We start from the raw sequence: 21,559 nt of genomic DNA on the forward strand, positions 1-21,559 counted from the left end.
TCTTACCACCAATCACTCGTTCAATTGCTTGTTCAAAGTGAGTTTGATCTATGGCATCTGAAAGGTGTCTTGCAGCAATCAAGGCAGCTTCATTACAGACATTAGCAATATCAGCTCCTGCAAAATGATGAAAAATAAATATCCCACCAACTCACAAATATAAAATATGCTTAAACTAATCAAACTATAGTCCTTTAAGATGAATATCTTCTCTTCTTCCAAAATTATTTGACTTTTCAGATTGATCTATTTGGTGAATGTTTTCCTGCAAAGGATATTTAGTAACTTTACCTCAAACTGTCATAAAAAAGATATGTGTGGCAATGCTTTCACTTTTTTTTAGGGTTTTTTTTTTTTGCAAGGCAATGGGGTTAAAGTGGCTTGCCCAAGGCCACACAGATAGGTGATTGATTATTAAGTGTCTGAGGCCGCATTTGAACCCAGGTACTCCTGACTCCAGGGCTGGTGCTCTTTCCACTGAGCCATCTAGCTGCCCCAATGCTTTCACTTTAATGCTCAAGATGAATGCTCAACAATGAATATTGTTGGAATCAAAAGTAGTATTATAACAAAAGAGAAACACTAAAATAACTGAGATTTTTAAGCATTTACATTTTAAATTATGCACAAAACTTACAAAATTTTTTCCATGTGATATATTCCTTTAAATCAGTTTTTCAGAAAATGATGTATAAAGATCAAGTAACTAAAATGGTACTAATTCTGAAATCTAAATGTAACAAACAAGTAAAAGATTAGCATACTATCATCAACTCTATTTCATTCTTAAGGAATAGAGTCTTGACATTTTTCTTTATTTCCTCTCCATTTGTTGGGAATTCAACCTCATTTTTTTATTTGGTACTCTGGGTGTGCTTGCTCACTCTCTCTCTCTCTCATCAAAGTAGCTAAGGGTTTCTCTAGTTTTTTCATCTTAAAAAAAAGCTTTAAGTTTACTCAGTGCAAATCTTTTGCTGTCAATTTTGTTGAAATTTTTTTATTTTCAAAATTTCTGCTTTTGTTATTCTTTTGGAATAACACATTCAGTTAACTAGTTTTATCTTTTTTAATATTGTTCAAAAGTACATATTTTACATAAGATTAGCTGCATTCCACATGCTTTAATATTTTGTTTTACTGTTCTCTAATTTAATTCTGTATTTTTAAAAAACATGTTATTTGACCCACTAGTTTTTTAGTTTAACATTATTTAATCTTCATTTAATTTTATTCCTTGTTCTTATTTCCTTCTTGATGAGAATTTATTGTTATAATTTGCAAAATGTTTAATATTTTTGTTATCCTGCAGTTAAGTTCATATCCTAGTATATGAGCATTTGTAAACATGCCTGTAATGCTGTTTACAAATAAGTGTACTGCTCAAAATCCCCATTCAAAAATTTTTAAAGGATAAACATTAATTGCCATAAGATCCATCCTTAATTTTCTGTTTTATTTTTCTTTTAGATTTATCTAAATTTGAAAGAGATCCATTGAAGTACCCAGATACTACTGTCTTAGGAATAAATTCTTCTATAATTGTCAGTTTTTCCTTTAAGAGTTTGGATGTAGGGGGCGGCTAGGTGGCACCGGCCTTGGAGTCAGGAGTGCCTGGGTTCAAATCCGACCTCAGACACTTAATATTTACCTAGCCATGTGGCCTTGGGCAAGCCACTTAACCCCACTGCCTTGCAAAATCTGAAAAAAAAAAAAGAGTTTGGATGTGATGCTATTTGATGTTTATAATTTTAATATTGATATTGCTTTCATTATTTTTGGTACTTTTAAGCACAATGCAGTTTCTTTGCTTGTCTCTTGATATTTATTTTTACTGATACTTTGTCCAAGATCATGACTACTGTTTCTGTTTTTTTAAAAATGACCTGAGACATAATCATTCCAGTTTTTTCCCCTCCCATTCAGAATGTAAGCACTAATTAATCACTAAGCCTTTTGAACTATTCATGTTTGTTTAATTTTGGGGGAATTTCATTTATCCATTGTATGCATTTAAAAGACTTTGCCCAGTTTTGATTTTCTTAACAAAAATGCTTGGAAATCATCAATTTTATCAAAAATCAGCTTTTTAAAATGTGTCATTATCTTCAACTTTTTAATTATTCTTGCATACAAATCATTTTCTTTTCATTTCAAGAAAAAAAATTTCTTTTCCTTTCCCAGCACTGATGCTTAGCTTGGAAGCTTTGATTACATTAAAACTAACCAATGTCATGATGTGTTTTCTCTCTGACCCAGGAGCTTGACAATTATATTTCTGGTTGTAATAATCCTGGGGTTCCTCCTCTGTCCATGGGATTCAAACTACTCCTTGCTTCCTTTACCAGTAATTATAATGATAATTTGATTCAAGTTTTTTACTTCATTTTTTTCTGGGAGGTCAGTTATTCTATGAATCTCTCTTCTAAGCTCTGTTTTTCTGGTTCAAATATTTTTGATTTGTAATAAGAATCTCAAGTTTTGTTGCCTTTTTAACTTTGCTCTAAAACTGTTAGACAGAAATAAAAAGTTCAAGGATAATATTTTCTTTTTTTTTCCCGTTTTACATTAAGGTTTCTTAATTTTTGTTCTATTACATCAAATCTTCTACATGTTTCATTTAGAATTCTAATTTCATTCCTTATTACTTATTTCAGTTTTTTTCTTCCAACCATTCTGGACCTCCTTATGATATTCAGTTCTCCTTTCTGAGATTCTAAATGTCATTATTGCTGAATTATATTATTCTTCTGAAATCTTAAACTGAGATTTTCCTACTTCCTTGCATTAGGAATTTTTCTGGAGATTTTTGTTTTGTTTTGCCTACTCATTTCTTTAGAATCTTCCCTTTCCCCTGCTCCCCACCCTCCGCCCCAAACTCCTTAAGAGACTCTTCTCGGAATTTACTTTTCTATCTATGGTGGTTATATCTTATTTGGTACATTTTCAATTGTTTTGTTGAGGGGGTACATGACATATACATCTCAACTCAGTCTCATCAGAATGACAACAGAAAATTCACTGCTTCAGGTGTTCAAATTCTAGCAAAAAATTGCTAATCTGTATAAACTCTGGGTAAAGTCAATTCCTCACACAAAAAAATGGGGATGTGGGAGGTGGATGACCATTAAATATCCCTAAATCTAGGACCATGGTTTCTATTCTAGGCAGTGAAAGAGCAGGGTTCACTGATCAATCTCTCTTTTTTTTAGTTTTGTCTTTATCATTCTTATTAGACAACTCATGAACTGCCTGTTTAAGCTTAGGGAAATCTAATTAGATTACAGCTATCATGATATTAAGAGGTAGTGACAGTGACTCAGAAGGCTACTAAGGTCCTAACAGTACTGGAAGTCTTTTTTTGTCCCTATAGTTGCTATAGTCACCACTTTCACATTAACTGGTAGAAGAGAATGTGATGTCTGCTCATCATGAAATGGCTTCATGGTTTCTTTGCTAATTTTTTCAGTTTCAGACCATGACCGTCTGAATATTTGTTTCTTTTTCTTTTTGCTTATAATTTTATATGGCTGTTTTGAGGTAGAAAAGAGGATCTGGCATTAAATGACACTTCTTAATCAGACACTCTTACCTAAGCCTTCTTGTTGACCCATTTGTCTTTCTTCAAAATCCCCACAATATTCAATAAGATGCCCTTCCATCATTACCATTTACATTTTTCATTTTGATTTTGGAGGTCTGAATTTTACATAAATTCTTAAGTAGCCCAGGATCACATTCAAGGTAGGAGGAAAGAAATTATTGTATTCCTTGTAATAATCATAGTATAAGAAATGAATATAAAGAACACAAAGGTTAATCTTCTATTTACCTGAAAACCCTGGAGTTAAGGATGCAAGTTTTCTTGCCAATTTCTCTTTATCCAGTTCAACTTCTAGTTTTAATGGTCTGAGATGAACTTTGAAAATGGATGCTCTTCCTTTTATATCTGGTGGCCCTATATAATTTTTTTCAAGAGAGAAAAGTTTTTTCTTAATAACTTAACCTTTACATCTATCTTCTGTGAGAAATAATATCCTACAATGAGGATAAACTCACCAATAAAGATTTGTCTGTCAAAGCGTCCTGGTCTCAGTAAGGCAGGATCTAGGATATCCGGTCTATTGGTGCCTGCCAAAATGACTACATTTGTTGTTGTGTTAAAACCTAAAAGAAGATAGTAAACATGTAAGAATTATTAATATTATAGCAAAGAAAATGAGCATGTTTGCTATCAAAATACTTTATTGTCTAATAATCTTTTGGCAACTAATCAGAAATAAAATCCACCAATGATAAATGACAATAAAATGACAAAATGACAAACAAGCAAAAAAACTTACAAAAATATTTTTGAAACATGAAGACATCACTTTACCAAACAAAATTAACAACTGATATCAGGTACTCACGAATGGATTTGTTGAAAATAACTTAAAAATTGATTACATCAAAACTATGTGTATCAAATAGCTAAGATCCAAGAAAATAATTAAGAGATCTTTATAAGTGACATCTGCATGAACTCAGTCTACAATACTCAAAGATCACTGAATAAATGGCTAAGTCAAATAGATTGCTTGAGAGAAATGTATGTATAAATAAATACATTACAATAATAATTCAGAAACAGATCATAGCTACCAGAGGGCTGTTCTTAAAAACAATGTAAACAATGTTAAATGAGGATAATGTAAACTACAGGTAGAAACCCTGCAACACACCTCAATGAAGACTATAAAAATTTAACACCCACCAAATATTTAGTAAGACTTGACCTTATGGCTAGAATTATCCCTCAGAAGCTCACTAACTTTCATGTATTAAAAGATGACAAATCTCCATAATAGAGAGGCTTTGAGACTGTACAAAAGATAAGCTTAGAGAAGATGAGCTTATATTCTAATATTCATATTCCACTACAAAAAGTATTTTATCTACTTCTACAGGAATTCACAGAATGGTAAATAAATAAGAATAACAACAGAATAGCAGCTTATTCCAGGACCATTTCTCTGTTTCTCTCTCTCTCTCTCTGTATCATCAAAAAGAATGAAGAAAATAAAATGATAATAACTGTGATTTAGTGCATAAAAGTTTTGCAAATTTGTTTTTGCTAAAGTATCTTATTTAGTCCTTTTAACAATTCAGTAAAAAGGGTGCTATGGGTATTGTTATTATTTTCATTTTACTTATAAGGTAATAGAGTTATTCAACTTATACCTAGAGTTGTTTTGAAATTGGCAAAGTACTTTACATCTCATCTGAGACTCACAACAATCCTAGGAAGTATGTACTGTTATTATTTCCGTTTTACAAATGAGAAAGCTAAAAAACATTTTGCCTAATGTCACATAAAGCTAGTAATTGTCTAAGGAAGGATTTTTTTTTTTAGGTTTTTGCAAGGCAAACTGGGTTAAGTGGCTTGCCCAAGGCCACACAGCTAGGTCATTATTAAGTGTCTGAGACCGGATTTGAACCCAGGTACTCCTGACTCCAGGGCTGGTGTGCTTTATCCACTATGCCACCTAGCTGCCCCTAAGGAAGGATTTTAATTCAGGTCTTCTTGGCTCTATGTCCAGCACTCCATGAACAATGTTACCTAGATTCCTCATAGCTTAATAATTGTAGTAAAATTGTCACATATGTAATTTAAAATGTTCAAAATAAGTTTCTAGAGATAGACAGTAGATAGAGGATAAAATATAAAAGACAATAATAAGTAAAAATATAGATGATTTGAAAACCTAGATGCAGATAAGAAATGGATTTTTTCCTTCCAATTCTGCAAGTCAGGATAAAGACTCAAAATGTTAGAGGAAATTGACTGAGCGGGGCAGCTAGGTGGCGCAGTGGATAAAGCACCGGCTCTGGAGTCAGGAGTACCTGGGTTCAAATCCGGTCTCAGACACTTAATAATGACCTAGCTGTGTGGCCTTGGGCAAGCCACTTAACCCCATTTGCCTTGCAAAAAAAAAAAAAAGAAGAAAAAAAAGAAAAAAGAAAAAGAAAACTGACTGAGGACTAGAACCTGTGAATTCAAGCTTTTTAACAATTATAAAATATCCCTGAAATTTTATAACTATTTATGTACTAGGAAACACTGCATTGGCCAAAGTTCCCATTCATGCATATTAGTACTGTCCAAATGAACTATGACAGAAGAGAAATGGAAAATTATCTAAAGTGATTTCCTCAAGTTAAAGAAAAAAGTAGGGGTGGCTAGGCAGGCACAGTGGATAAAGCACCGGCTCTGGAGTCAGGAGTACCTGGGTTCAAATCCGGTCTCAGACACTTAATAATTACCTAGCTGTGTGGCCTTGGGCAAGCCACTTAACCCCATTTGCCTTGCAAAAAAACCTAAAAAAAAAAGAAAAAAGCAAAAAGTAATAATTTCTAATAATCTGTTCTGTGATAACAGAGAAAGACCACTATTTAGTCAATAAAGTAATATATGCTGAATCAAATTTAAATTTTGATTATTCATAGACTTCACTATGGACGAACATTATAGAATGATAAGAATTCTGAGATCAAAATGATGCTTTCATTTACTATGCCAACAGCTCATTTTTTCTTTCAGCATTAAGTATTAAACAATTTATTATATAATTCAAGTCAAGAGATTATAGTCTACTAGAACATAAGCTCCATGTTCTATCTACATAGCTGAGCAGATGACTAGCACAATATCTGCACAGAGGTTATGTATTCAATTTGTTAGTTGAGGGGGCAGTTAGGTGGCGCAAGGAAGAAAACCGGCCTAGGAGTCAGGAGGACCTGAGTTCAAATCAGCTTCAGACACTTAATAACTACTTAGCTATGTGATCTTGGGCAAGTCACTTAACCCCATTGCCCTACAAAAACCAAAACAACAACAACAAAAATTTGTTAGTTGAATCAAGCAGTAAATTCTGGTAAACTAGTAAGGAAGACCTGAATTTTATGTTGTCTTTTTATCAACATAAACTATAAATCATCCACAGGAATATTTGGTTGGTTAAATTTAGTAGAATGTAGTATTTTTGCATAGCTACTCTCATTTTCTAAACATGAATAGTTGTAAGTAAAGTATACTTATATACTTTAAGTGTGTAAGTCTAAATATTTACCATCCATTTCTACAAGAAGCTGGTTGAGTGTATTTTCCTGTTCACTTTGACCTCCAAAGTTGCCTCGGCCTCTCTTCCTACCCACTGCATCTATTTCATCAATGAAGAGAATGCAAGGGGCATTTTTACGAGCAACAGAAAATAAGTCACGGACCTTAAAAAAAACAGAAACTAGAATTGAGTTTAGTTAATGGAATGGTTTATACTTCATACAATTTTAATATTCCAGCACTATATACTGAATATTTTTAACAAGTATCATATTACATGGTCATTTAATTTTTTTGAAAATTAGTTTTACAAATTTAGACTTATTCTGTAGTGATCACAATTAATTGTTAAAAATACTTAACAAATCAAAAAGACCTATATCTCACTTTCAACTTATTTGCATGATACTGGGGCAAGGCACTTATTTTATTGATATGTATCATTTCCTTCTATATGAAAATGGTGAATTGATGACCTTGAACCAATCTACTATAGTTTTCTAAGAAAGTGCTGTGCAAAAATTGTTCCATAAATACGAAGAATCAAACACCTTTCTATAAATACTTTTTTCCCCTGTGCTTCATATTTTTACAGATTAAGTAAAGGTTTAGAGACTTTCAGAACTGTGTATTAGTTCTCATTGCAAGTTTAGCATTTTATCAAAAGAAAAAAAGTAACTTAAAGAAAAATCTCCTAACTTTTCCTTATTTGTTTTCTTTTAAATCTTCATTAAAGTCATATTTCAAAGCCCAAAATGAGAAAATAATTCCACTTCTCAATAGTTATGCCAGCAGAGTATAAATTCTGATAGGTCCTATTAGACTTCTAGTAAAAGCTTGATGACAGAGTGTTTGTCTATCATCTAAGGACCAGCATAGCTAAATCAGGAAAGGGCCATCACCAGAAGGTTGGATATATAAAAACTCAGCAGCTACAAAGGGCATATCAGGGTTTCTATATGTATAAGTGGAGAATGCATATACACTGAAGAAATCATGGATTCTTGATGATTAAAGTATTTTCTTTATAAACTCCAAAACTGGTAAATAAAAAGATCTAAAATATTATTGAAGGATAAGAACTTCAGATACTTCAGGAGCAATTTTATATATAGGAGATTTATATACAATATTTTCAGAGGCAAGGCAGCTGGAAGGAGTTCTGTTCTTGAAAAATGCTACTCCATTTGTTTAGTTATGACTGAAATATCTCCATTAAAAACTTACTTAAACTTTAAACTTTTCCCCCTCCCTCACCATTATAAAAATGCAAATATTTTCAGCAAGGGTTACATTTTAAAAACATCTAGCCATTTACCTATCAGACTGAACTTATCAGATCTTTTGCAAATACTGGTCTTGCTCTTAAGTGGTAAAGTGTGAAAACTATCAATTTCCTACATTTCAAGAGTTCTTAGTTAAAAGCACTAATCACATAATAAAAATTTGACTAGCAATACATGTTCATAATTATGATCAATCAGTCAATAAACAAAAATTATTTCTTAAAGGAGATAACTAAATGTTACAATGTTACATAAAACTCTGTAATCCTGAGGAGGAAAAACAGTATACTAGCTTCCTATAATGTCGTTCAGTCTGAGCCCATTAATATTTCTCAAAGTTAAAATACACATGACTATTTTCACAAAGTTCTCATTCTGAGACAAAAACTTACTCTAGCTGGACCCACACCAACAAACATCTCCAAAAACTCAGAGCCATTTACTGTAATGAAAGGGACATTGGCTTCTCCAGCTGTTGCTTTGGCTAGAAGTGTTTTTCCAGTACCTGGAGGACCAGTTAGAATGGCACCCTTCAAAAACAAAAGAGGGGGAAAAAAAATCACACAAAATGAACTTTTTTAAAAGTAAATTCAATTTTCATGAAAGAATTTCAAAAATAATTTATACATCTAAAATAAATTACATACACTGTTTTTCTCAAATATTTCAGTTGCTACATAAAATCATAATGCAATTATTAGCAAAGCAAATTAAAGACAGAAGTTTTTAGAAGACTAACTGTAAAACATTTGAATTTAATTTGCATCCTGAGAATTTAGTTTCGAAGATAAGTTTCTTCCTAGGCCTTTGGGGTACCAATTATTTAAAAAAAAGTAAATAAATAAATAAAGGTCTACAAAAATTTGATTTGATTTAACAAGGATTGCTTAAGTAGGTAAAGGTCCTGGAATGCAATGATAGATAAGACAGGCCTTTCTCTCAAGAAGTTCACAATCTAACAGAGTAAATATTAAACTTGTCAATTAAAAATAAAACTGCCTGAATATTTGAGGTAAATTGATTCAGGCTCAAAAGGATAAATGACCTAAATCCTTTTTCATGACATTTCCTTATTCTCTCACTTGCTGGTGTTTTCCTGATCTTTTTCCACATCAACTTATTTCAAATATTTCTGAATTTACTTATCTTTATAGTTTCCCAATAGACCACAAGCTCCTTGAGAGTTAGGGAAACTTTATCAGTGAATTTATATCCAATTGGAGTTGGTGGGACAATGAACAGAGTATGGGTTTGGAGTAAGAAGTCTTGAGTTCAAATCTGGATCTTAGATACTTACTAGCTCTATGACCCTGGGTAACTCACTTTAACCTGTTTGCTTCAGTTTTCTCAACTGTAAAATGAGAATAATAATAGTATCTACCTGGAAGGGTTGCTGTGAGATAATAATGATGAGATAATAATTGTAAAACTAACTTTGGAGCTGTTCCTGGTACATAGTAGGTGCTAGATAAATGCTTATTCCCTTCCCACCTAAGTGATTTGGGTTGAAATCCCATCTCAGATACTTACTAGTTGTATGACCATGGGAAAATTATTTAACCTCTCAGAACCTGTTTTGTTATCTGGAAAAAATGGGGATAACAATACCAGTATCACCTACAACATGAGGGTATTATAAGGAAAAACACTTCAGAAATCTAAAAGATAACCACAAAAAAAAATCCTCCCCAAAATCCTATAAAAATATGAGTTATTACTTTTAAGATCTCTTTCAAGATTAAATTATCCTATAATGCATTAAAAGCTAGGCAGCTAGCTGGAGCAGTAGAGAGTACTGCATCTAAAGTCAGGAAGACTCATCTTCCTGAGTTCAAATCTGGCCTCATACACTTACTAGTTGTGTGACCCTGGGCAAGTCACTTAACCCATTTTGCCTCAGTTTCCTCATCTGGAAAATGAGCTGGAGAAGGAAATGGCAAACCACTCCAATATCTTTGCCAAGAAAACTCAAATGGGTCATGAAGAGTCAGACATGACTGAAACAACTGAACAACAACAACAACAATGCATTAGACAAATGGCTTTATACAAATTTTCAGGAAGACATGTATTACATAAAATGTGATTTTATCTGTATTCTAAATGTGATCAATAATGCTTTAAGAGAGATTTTGTTGGGTATTCAGCAATATATTTTTATGGGAAAGAATAAAAAAACAGCTATAACTATTTTGTGAGTATACCTTTTAACCAAAATTTATCAAAATGATTCTATCTATGCAAATAATATATTCCATATACTGAAAAACAAAATTCACAATAATTTTGATATGATCATTAAATCAACTTTTGTGAGTTAACTTTACCTTTGGAATTTTTGCACCGAGGTCTTGGTACTGTTTTGGGTTTTTCAAGAAATTCACAAATTCCATTATTTCTAATTTGGCTTCCTCACAGCCTGCCACATCTTTGAACTTTACATCCATTTCATCTTTTAAGACCTTGGCAGTGGTTTCTCCCACACTGAAGAGACCTCCCATTCCTCGGCCTGTACGACCCATACCAGCAGGCCCTCTCCGTAGTGTATATAATAAAAATCCAATTATGAGAACTGTTGGGAACATGCTCAGAAGAAATGAGCTAAAGAAAACAATGCAAACAACATCAATTTCTTTTACAAGCAATCGTTTTAGTGCTTAGTAAATTTTTCTTTAATTTCTAGAATTTTAGTTAGAATCCTACTTGTATATTTAATTGTCCTTATTAAATATATAAGTTGAATTATAACTAAAATAGAAAACGAAGACTGCTGTTACTTAAGGGCACAAAGGAAATTTTTATCTCTAACTGAACTCTATCACAAATTTTTAAAAAAAGAGGTTTTAAGCAGCAAGATGAAAATTTTTGAGATTATGAAGGGGGAAAAAAAGAATTAAAATTAAAATAGTAATCTGTATTTTAAAAAAATTCCCTTCAAGAATAGGAAATCAGAAACTAATAACCAAGAATGTGATTATTTAAATAACTGCTAAAAATACTAAAAGGTGGGGTAAAGTTAGGTATATAAATACATCTTAAATAAATTTTTAACATACCAACAAGCAGTAACTGGGACATTTTTGAGAATTTATTTTACAGATACTGCCATCTAGTGAAATAAGAGATATTAACAGTTTAAAGTTCCACTACTGATTCTTACCCATCACTTTCGGTAATATAAACTACAGGTAAACGATTCTCCCCTTCTATGCCTAACTCTTGCTGTAAAGTTTCCAGATTCCGCTCAAAGGTGTCCACACTACCGATATTAAACCAGACATATTGCTATAAAAAAGAAAAGCAAAATATGTGACTGTTAAGTGATGAAAGAAAAAAAGTTTAGTTCATGTAAGTATAAAAACTATTATAGTTTTTAATATATAAAATGTAAGAATTTTTCAAATCAAGTGAGAAAAAATAACATCAGTGGAGGGATGCTTATACAAATAAAATCACTGCTCCTTTAGTTATTAAAATATGAACAACTATTACTATATATTTAATTCACTACATCATTTAAAAAGATAATTTACCCCATCAACAGGAGTTTTTCCTGGTGTAAATGTTACTCGAACAAAACGCTTGTTCACTACTTCTAGTCTGTCCACCTATATTAAAAAACAAAATAGGAATGTTATAAATATTCAAATAACTTAGAAAATCTAAGTATTGTTTTAAGCTCATTTTAAGCTGCAATCTATTCCAAATTTCTACCTTTGCTTTTAATATCAACAATTACTTTGGCAATAAAATGTGAATCAGGAGCACAGTATCTTGGAATATTTTTATTTCCACAGTAAGTCATTTTTATTGTCAATGGGTCTAGTTTTATCTTTAGAAAGTAGAAAGTAGGAGTATGACAGGGATAGAGCTCCCAGCAAAACATCCCTAGAAATAAATATCTTCCTTAGGAGGAAAAAGGGGTAGATAAGATGCTGGATCTTGAATAAAGAATACCTGATTTCAATTACATTTTTGATATTAGCTATATGACCATAGACTTCAGTTTCCCCATTATTAAAATGGGAGTAAGATGTATGAACCCCCAGGCAACTGGTACCCAGGTGGACCTCTGTGGACTTTTTTGCTCTTCCTGACCAACCTTCAGCCTAGCACTGCTCAGTCTTCTTGAGCAGCGGATCCCACTGCCCATCCTCTCTGAGGATAAGGTTTAGAAAGCACTTTCCTACAAACTGCCCAATGAGAAAGGGAGGGTGCTGGCATCCTTACAGATGGGGCAGCCCCTAGAGAGGGCAGGCAAGAACTCACTTTATAGAGGAGGAAACAGCATTTGACTTACAAAGGGGAAGAAGAAATAATGGAAGAAAGAAAGACTGAATCAAATAAAGAAGGAAAGGAAGGAAGAATGAATGAAAGGAAAGAAGAAAAAGTAACAAAGGAAAGGAAGAAAAGAAAACCTCACTGCATGATATTTGGTTAGTGCAGCAAGTTAAAATATCAGGGTCAGGATTCCTATCGATCAATCAAATCAATTCTGTGGAAGGTGCAAGGCCCTACAAATGCTAAGACTAAAATAATCTCTGCTTGCTTGCCCGCTTGCAAGGAAGTTACATTCTAGGAGGAGATGAGAAGTGCACAGGTGCTAGTAGTTTTACAAAGTTAATATAAAGGATTAAGTGATGGGTAGGCCAATACATAGTACAGGAAATAGAACTCTGGAGTTGAAGTCAGGAAGACTCAAGTCCAAATCCAGCCTCAGAGGCTCACTAGTTGTGACTTCCACAAGTTACTTCACCCCAGACCAGCCTGTCTGGATTTTTCTCCTCTGTAAAAATGTAGATAATATCACCTCCTCTTGAGTATTTTTGTGAAGATAAAAAGAGAACATTTAAATAGTTTGAGAGGGAGTCAAATGGACTGGATCAGGAAATGAAGGTAGAAGACAATGTCTGCGTATCTCGGACAAAAAGTGCACCACAGGTGTGGGGAAGTGAATTGCTAATTAATTTATGAAATTAATGGAGAAGATACATTCCTACTCTTCTGGAAAGACCAGGGTGGCAGGGAAAGTGTGGCTGCAGTCACACTTTAATAAGGCCCAGAGGGTATGGAGCAAAGGCCATAAAAAATACAGAAACAAATGCATGCATAGGGAAAGGGGATACTGAGGTAGATTGCTGGTAACTGGGATGGGATGGTGGAACCAGGCCATATGGGGAAGAGAATGGTTAGAGGGTAAGTCACTTAAGTACCCAGATATTGAATTGGTGTTGGGAGCCCTGAAAGAGCATGGGCCCTCAGGAAATAAAAGAGTGCTAGGGATGAGGATGGTGGCAAGAGGGCAGGATTTTGAAGTCTCATTTTTAGAGGGTTTGATAGAGGACAGATTAATTCATATCCTTGCCACCTTGGGGTTCATTTACAAAATTCAAGCCATTTCAAAGTTGTCAGTAAAATTTTAAAGTTACCTTCTCCAAATTATTTCAAAGTTTCTAGGACCAACTGGCAGTCTGCAGATGTTTAGAACTTATCTGAGATTTACAAATCATAGGACAAAAGGCCCTAACTACAAGGATTAGAAAGCTTCCCCTGTTAGAGAAATGCAAATTGGGGCTTCTCTGGGGTACCACCTCACACCTCTCAGATTGGCCAGTATGACCAGGAAGGATAATGATCATTGTTGGAAGGGATGTGGGAAATCTGGGACACTATTACACTGTTGGTGGAGCTGTGAACTCATCTAACCCTTCTGGAGAGCTATTTGGAACTATGCCCAAAGGGCAACAGAAATGTGCATGCCCTTTGACCCAGCAATACCACTACTGGGTCTATACCCTGAAGAGATGAGGAAAAAGGGTAAAAACATTACTTGTACAAAAATGTTTATGGCAGCCCTGTTTGTGGTGGCAAAGAATTGGAAATCCAGTAAATGTCCTTCAATTGGGGAATGGTTTGGCAAACTGTGGTATATATATATATGTCATGGAACACTGTTGTTCTATTAGAAGCCAAGAGGGACGGGATTTCAGGGAAACCTGGAGGGATTTGCATGGACTGATGCTGAGTGAGATGAGCAGAACCAGAAAAACACTGTACACCCTAACAGCAACATGGGAGTGATGTTCAACCTTGAAGGACTTGCTCATTCCATCAGCGTAACAATTGGAAGCAATTTTTGGCTGTCTGAAAGGGAGAGTGCCATCTGTATCCAGATAAGGAGCTGTGGAATTTGAACAAAGTACAAGGACTACTCCCTTTAATTGGGGTAAAAAAAAAAACCCAGATGTCTTATGGTTTGATCTGGTTACCTCTGAGAATTCTGTTCTCTTTAAGGATATGATTTCTCTCTCATTATACCCAATTTGGATCGAGGTACAACATGGAAACAAAGTAAAGACTGACGGAGTGCTATCTGTGGGGTGGGGGTGGGGGGAGGGAAGCAAGATTGGGGGAAAACTGTAAAACTCATACAATATCTTTAATAAAAATTTAAAAAAAAAGCTTCCCCTGATTTAGCACATATCTTTAGGACATGGTTTTTGATTTGTATATATGACTGCTAGATTCCCTTTTGCAATTTTACTTCCCACTATTTATAAAGGCTACCTATACTAAGTGTCCTGAGTAGATGGGGTAGGGGGTCAGGGAAAGGGTGATCAAAAGGATCAGAACAAGATACAATTTTGACACAGAAATGTCAGTGTCATCAGTGAAGAACAGGCTAAGTTTGACATGATCTCTTCCTCTCATAAGTACAAGTTTTAGTCAGCCAGGGAGAATTAAAGTGCCTATTATGTTCCAACCACTGTACCAGTTGTTGGAGAAACAAAGACAAAAACAAAAAGTCTCTCTCGGGGAGTTTACATTCCGAACATAGTAGGTTCTTTTTTTGGGGGGGGCGGTAACTTGCCCAAGGTCATATAGTAGGTTCTTTAAAAATGTTTATTGATTGACAAAAAAGAAAAAAGGGAAAAAAAAGACAATTAGAATCTATCTCTACCATATCCAGAATCTCCAATGTGTCCACAGCACCTTTGTAAAGTGAATTTAAAGTATTCTATAAATACACATTCTATAAATGTCAGTTATCACATTATGCCTCTTCTAGTCAAATAACCTCAAGGAGGGCACTGACCAAAAATGATCCCATATGAAACAGAATATTTATAGCAGCACTTTTTAAAAATTTGGTAGCAAAGAACTAGAAAAAAAGTAAATCCTCACTGACTGGGGTATGGCAAAACAAATTATGGAATATTACTTCATTGTAAGAAATGATAAATATGATGAAATGATTTGGCTGTTGTAGGACAAGAAGTCCTCAAGTGTTAAGCAAAATGGCTAGAAATCTAGGAATAAACAAGTCAGGTACAGAGAGAGAACAGAATTGAGATTAGTACCTTGAGGAATACTCACCCAAGATTCTGTAAAAATAGGACTAAAAATCAATGAATAGGAAAAGGCTTTTAAGAGACAGAAGGAGAATGAATTGAGTATGATATCTCTAAATTCAAGGGAGAGAGAAAGTATTCATTAGCTATCAATAGTATCAAAAACTGATGAAAGGTCATAAGAATTTAAGGACTAAAACTACAGAAATCAACATATTGAACAATTAATTAGGTGATCATTAGACTTTTTGGAAGAGCAGCTTCAAGTAAGTAGTAGAGACTAAAGTTCAGAAGGCATGATTATTAAGAAAGTTGTGACTAAACACATCAGTAAGTAAAGAAAGAACACTAAGAAGTAGTTAAGGGCCCGCAGAAATTATGTTACTATAATTCAATAATGAGCAAATTCAACTCTATTTTCTAACTTTTTCCCCATGGTATCAGTTCAAGAATAAACCTCAAGAAAATTAAAAGATGGCAATTACACAAGAAATGAGAAGTAATGAGGTTCAGAATGAAAATCAATGAATTAGAAGGTAGAAGGTAAACTATTATTCAAATGGAAGCTCATGAGGTCAAGGCTGGATATGGAAGTGAAATGAGGTAGGAGAGATGGAGTGGGAAAATAAGAAATCATAATGAGATTGAAAAGTAATCTTGGGGCGGCTAGGTGGCGCAGTGGATAAAGCACCGGCCCTGGAGTCAGGAGTACCTGGGTTCAAATCTGGTCTCAGACACTTAATAATTACCTAGCTGTGTGGCCTTGGGCAAGCCACTTAACCCCATTTGCCTTGAAAAAACCTTAAAAAAAAAGCAATCTCAATATACAGAAGTGAGAGAACAGACAACTGGTATTTGAGAGAGAAATCTTTTTTTTGTTGTTTTCCTTTCTGCAAGGCAGTGGGGTTAAGTGACTTGCCCATGGTCACACAAGATAGGTAATTTTTTTTAAGTGTCTGAGGACAGATTTGAACTCAGGTCCTCCTGATTTCAGGGCCAGTGCTCTATCCAGTGCACCACCTAGCTGCCCCCTTGAAAGAGAAATATTACCAGATAAGCCCTGACAGTTGTATTCTGGCTTAAAAAAATCACAAAGAAAAGAGTTGTAGAAAGCATCTGTTTGCACCAAGGTTTGCAGGAATCTTCTAATTGCCTAGCTAAGGCAGCTGAATGATGGAAGGAAAGACTTACTCTAAACAATTAAAGACACTCAAAAGTAGAATATGTTGCTTTTGAATATGGTATGTTTCTTCTACCTGAAAATCTTATAGAAAACGATATGACATTGTCAAAGAAGCTTGTAGAAACATTTCTAGTTAAGCTGAGTTAGAGTAGCTAATCAATTTAATTTCTTTCCAACTCTATGAGTTTCTGTAGATCCTGAAGGTGAGGGTGCAACCAATCATAAAGAAGTTGAGAAGAGAAGGTAACTGAATTTTAGGGGGTTGAGGAATTAAAAGGTCAAGGTTTTAAAGGATTATCAATTAGAACAATGAAACCACAGAGGAAGATAGCAGAGCATGGTGCACAAAGAACAAGCAATGAGACAGTAACTATTAAGTTTTTACATAAATATGCAGAGATTTTTCTGTAGTTAATGCAATTTATTCAATCTTTGAAAAATGTAAATGTTTCTGGAGGATTATGTTTAAATTGAATTTTTCTAAGCTGAATCATTTTAAATGAATTAAATAGGCTTATGACTTAAAGAAGTACTATGATAAGGATTTTAATAAAGTAAAGGTTTTTATGTAAAACAAACCAGTGGATTTGGTTTCTTTCTGGATTATCACATCTCAAATTAGAAACTAGGAATGTTGTTATAGCATTATCCACAGTAGTTCAATTACTACACAAAGTCTAACATGCACTAGAAAAACTATCTTATTTATTATTGTATTAGCCATCATTTTTATTAATGAAATCCATCTATTTTATCTTATCACATATTTCAATCACAATATTTAATCTTATCTTAAATCTTACCACGCCTTTAGAAAGATAGTTATTAACAAAGTCCTTCCAAGTAATTTCTCTTCCAGAATTCTTGAAGAAAAAGTAAAACATGATAACAGCCCAAGACAGAAGACTCCAAAGAAAATACATTCTGAACTCCTTGTCATCCCATGGAATGTCTCCCTGTAACATACATGAAGAAAAAGGGAAAATAAAGTTCCACAAAATGAAACTTCCTATGGAACAATACATAAAAGGTAAAGTGAAATATGCTAGTAACAGCTTTCTCCAAATACTATGAATGCTTTAAAATCTTTTCGTGGCTACTTTTATAACATTATAAGAAAATGGAACTCAGAATTGGAGACAGAGTAAGAAATCAAACCTTCTGAAATCTGGAGAACCAATGAGAGTCATCTCTTTTGCCACCTCGTTTTCCACCCCCTCCTCCTCCAGAAGGACGCTGTGTACTAGATGGCTTTGCTTCTATTAAAAAATTAAAAAGCACAAAAGCATTTTAGATTCTATGTACAATATGTTTTTAAATAGTATTACATTTCATCTGTAAAACACTTCATATCTCTTAACAGCGACCATTAAATATCCTGAGGAAAAATTATTTAATTATTTTATCAAGTGCTCAAAGTAGTTTTAAAATCAGTTCTCAGTGTCAAAAGTTGGACGTCAGTATCTAATATTATCATCCCTCCCTCTTCAAAATATTCAATGATTCCTTCTCTTTCCAAAAGAACTCTCAAACTTCTACTACACTTTCTCTACTTTCCATCCAGTTTTCCCCACAATGAAGTGATATACTATGCTCTCTCTCCTAAATGCTCAGATACACTCATATCACATTTAGAGGGTCATGTCTTTGTATTAAATTCAATAAAAAGTTTGAGATTTCAAAAGACTAATTATTTTGAGAATTTAAGTCAAGTAGCATTTGTTATCAATACCTTTACTTCTTTTTTTTATTAAAATGATGTTTATTAAGATATCTTAACAAAATGGCACACCTGTCTCATGGTGGGAGAGAGGGGCAGGGAAACCCCAAAATGCAAGCTCTTTTATGCAGTTTGAAAGGCTTTGTTCCTGTCCCTTTGTACCAAACACAGGCTGGGGTCACAAATGTAACTGATATATTGAATACTTTTACTTCTAAACAAAACAAAAGGACACGTAAGATGGGCAAATCATTTTTAATTTGCCTGATATGTCCAATATTGATCTAGAAAAGAACAAAAATACAAAAACAAAACAAAATTTAAAAACCTGATTTAGTTTCTAGATTTAGTTAGGCAAAGCACTTCTTTCTTTTCACAAATGAATCAAATGTGCTTACATGCAAGTATTATAAATTAGTCATTATTACCTTTTATAAATTGTTCATTAATACCATTTTAACTCAATTATTCAGTAGTAAAATTATATCATAGGTGACCTTAACTTTGTTTGAAAAGTAACTTAATTTGTATAATCTATGAAAACAAAGGAATTAAATTTTAAGAACATGGCTCATTGAGGAAAATACTTTTACTACTCTAAGAACTTAACATGAATACTCCTTCCACCCATGGCAATGTAAAGCCATCTAATGAGTCAACCACACTAATGAGTCTTTCTAAATCTAGCTAGGCTAGTCTTTGAAAAATGACAAACTCCACTGGTGGATATGGACTCAAAGTTTGTTAAAGTTGACAGGATCTGCCAGTGTTTGGGCTCTGCTATCTTAGCCTTCAAGGACAACTGGAGAAAAGCTTTATGTCTCTTGAGTTTTCAAATGGATCAATCTTCTCATCAATTTAGTAGTTTCCTCCAATGATATAACACCCACCCCACTCAACCCCCATGCCTGCCAGTCTCATGCCATGTGGTTCATGACCTCCCAAAGGTTTGCCAAAGCCTACATACAAGACTTTAGTAAATGAATAAAATATTAATTTTAATATTAATATTTAAAAAGATACCTTTAGTTTCTTCCGCAGGTGCTTTAGATTCACTAGCTTTCTTTTTGTTCTTTGCATTAGGAAAGTATTTTTCAAATCCTGTTATAAAAAGAAAAGGGAAAACTCAAGCCGAAATTTTTTTATCTATTAGCACATAGTACTTCGTGAAATTTCCTCAAAGAGTAAGTTACAAGCAGTCCCTTCCTTATAACCTATTATATTGCATATATATCAAATTCCTAATAAAAGTAATTAGCATTTATATAGTGCAAAGTTTTTTGTGTTTTGTTTTTTGCAAGGCAAATGGGGTTAAGTGGCTTGCCAAGGCCACACAGCTAGGTAATTATTAAGTGTCTGAGACCCGATTTGAACCCAGGTACTCCTGACTACAGAGCAGGTGCTTTATCCACTGCGCCACCTAGCCGCCCCACATATAGTGCAAAGTTTGCCAAGTGCTATACATTAAAACCCATTTTAGAAATGAGAAAACTGAGATTAAGAGAGAGCAAATGACTTGGCTACTAAGTTACTGAAGGAAAATCTGAGTTAAAGATAGGATAAAGTGAACTTTGTGAAGAAAGTTTATAATAATTTTAAAAAGGATTTTATTTAGTAATATTGGCAAACCTGAGGTTCAAAAAAAGGGATACAACAACCATTTGTGTGTATGGGCAAGAGAGCAACTATAATGTCAGATAAATAAAAAGCCATTGAGAGAAAACAGTTCACAGAGAAAGTCAACAAAGAAGTCAATAATAAAACCTAGGATTTAAGATGAATAAATACAAATGCACAAAATATGGCTAACAATAATAAAAACAGATAATTATGCAAACAGAAAATTCAGAAATATCACTGAGATTTGGTGAGATGAGATGAGATGAGACTCATAATGGTACTCTAACTTTGGAAGAATAAACATTTTCCAAAAGAAAGATGATAAAGAGGAAGAATCATTATATATTAAGAAGATAGGCTCCGCAATTTGGAAAAATGCCCAAAGGGCAATAAAACTATGAATACCCTTGTTCCAGCAATACCACTATTAGCCCTACATCCCAAAGAGATCACAGAAAAGGGGGAAAGGCTCATATGTACAAAAATATTTATAGTAGCTCTTTTTTGTAGTGTCAATGAATTGGGAAATGGCTAAACAAATTATGATTATGACTATGATGGACTACTTCTTTTGGTAAGAAATCATAAGTGGCCATACTTCAGAAAGCCTGGAAGGACTTGCATGAACTGATGCTGAATAAAGTGAGCAGAGCCAGAAGAACATTGTACACATTAATAGCAATACTGTGAGATGACCAACTATGATGGACTCAGTTCCTCTCAGTAGTTCAATAATCAAGGACAATCCTGAAAGACCTTTTAAGGAAAATGCTATTCACGTGCATTCTGAGAAAAAACTATGAAGACTGAATGCAGACCAAAGCATAAATTTCTTTGATGTTTTTTCTTTCTTTCTCAAGGTTTTTTCTCTCTTTAGTTCTAATTCCTCTTTCACAAAAAAAGATTAATATGGAAACTTGGTAAACATAATTGTATATGTACAACTTGTATCAAATTATTTGCTGCCATGGAGAGGGGGAGGGAAGAAAGAATGGTAGAAAAATACTTTGCAAAAATGTGCAAACTCAAAAGCTCACAAAAGGATGAATGTAGAAAAACTACCTTTGTAAGTATTTGGAAAATAAATAAATAAAATTATTAAAAAAAGAGAGAAAGTTAGGCTCTACAAAGACTACAAAAATGAAAACAGAATGAACAATCAATTAAGTGTGAAATTATAACAACCAAAGTTGGTCTCAAAGATATATGAGAAGAATCCTAGTTAAATCTCTCATTACCATTCACCTGAATTAACAGTCTGGTATCACTGCCTTAAATCCATCCTTCACTCTGCTTCTA

The 21,559-nt window shown here is 33.7% G+C and overlaps 1 protein-coding gene across 2 annotated transcripts in view; it reads right to left on the bottom strand.

The window, feature by feature from the left end:
* Nucleotides 1–21,559, bottom strand: part of AFG3L2 (AFG3 like matrix AAA peptidase subunit 2) — a 61,357-nt gene that overhangs the window by 24,704 nt on the left and 15,094 nt on the right. For both annotated transcript variants that reach the window (XM_074202622.1, XM_074202623.1), the window contains exons 3-13: nt 19,664–19,741; nt 18,079–18,179; nt 17,724–17,876; nt 11,919–11,993; nt 11,546–11,670; nt 10,713–10,986; nt 8,778–8,915; nt 7,110–7,263; nt 4,057–4,164; nt 3,830–3,955; nt 7–117 (exon numbers count right to left, since the gene is read on the bottom strand). In XM_074202622.1, coding sequence (XP_074058723.1) covers nt 7–117; nt 3,830–3,955; nt 4,057–4,164; nt 7,110–7,263; nt 8,778–8,915; nt 10,713–10,986; nt 11,546–11,670; nt 11,919–11,993; nt 17,724–17,876; nt 18,079–18,179; nt 19,664–19,741 — 1,443 coding nt within the window. The remainder of the gene's footprint in view (nt 1–6; nt 118–3,829; nt 3,956–4,056; nt 4,165–7,109; nt 7,264–8,777; nt 8,916–10,712; nt 10,987–11,545; nt 11,671–11,918; nt 11,994–17,723; nt 17,877–18,078; nt 18,180–19,663; nt 19,742–21,559) is intronic.

The sequence above is a fragment of the Macrotis lagotis genome, chromosome X (assembly GCF_037893015.1).
Source record: "Macrotis lagotis isolate mMagLag1 chromosome X, bilby.v1.9.chrom.fasta, whole genome shotgun sequence".
In the NCBI taxonomy this organism is placed as follows: Eukaryota; Metazoa; Chordata; class Mammalia; order Peramelemorphia; family Peramelidae; genus Macrotis; species Macrotis lagotis.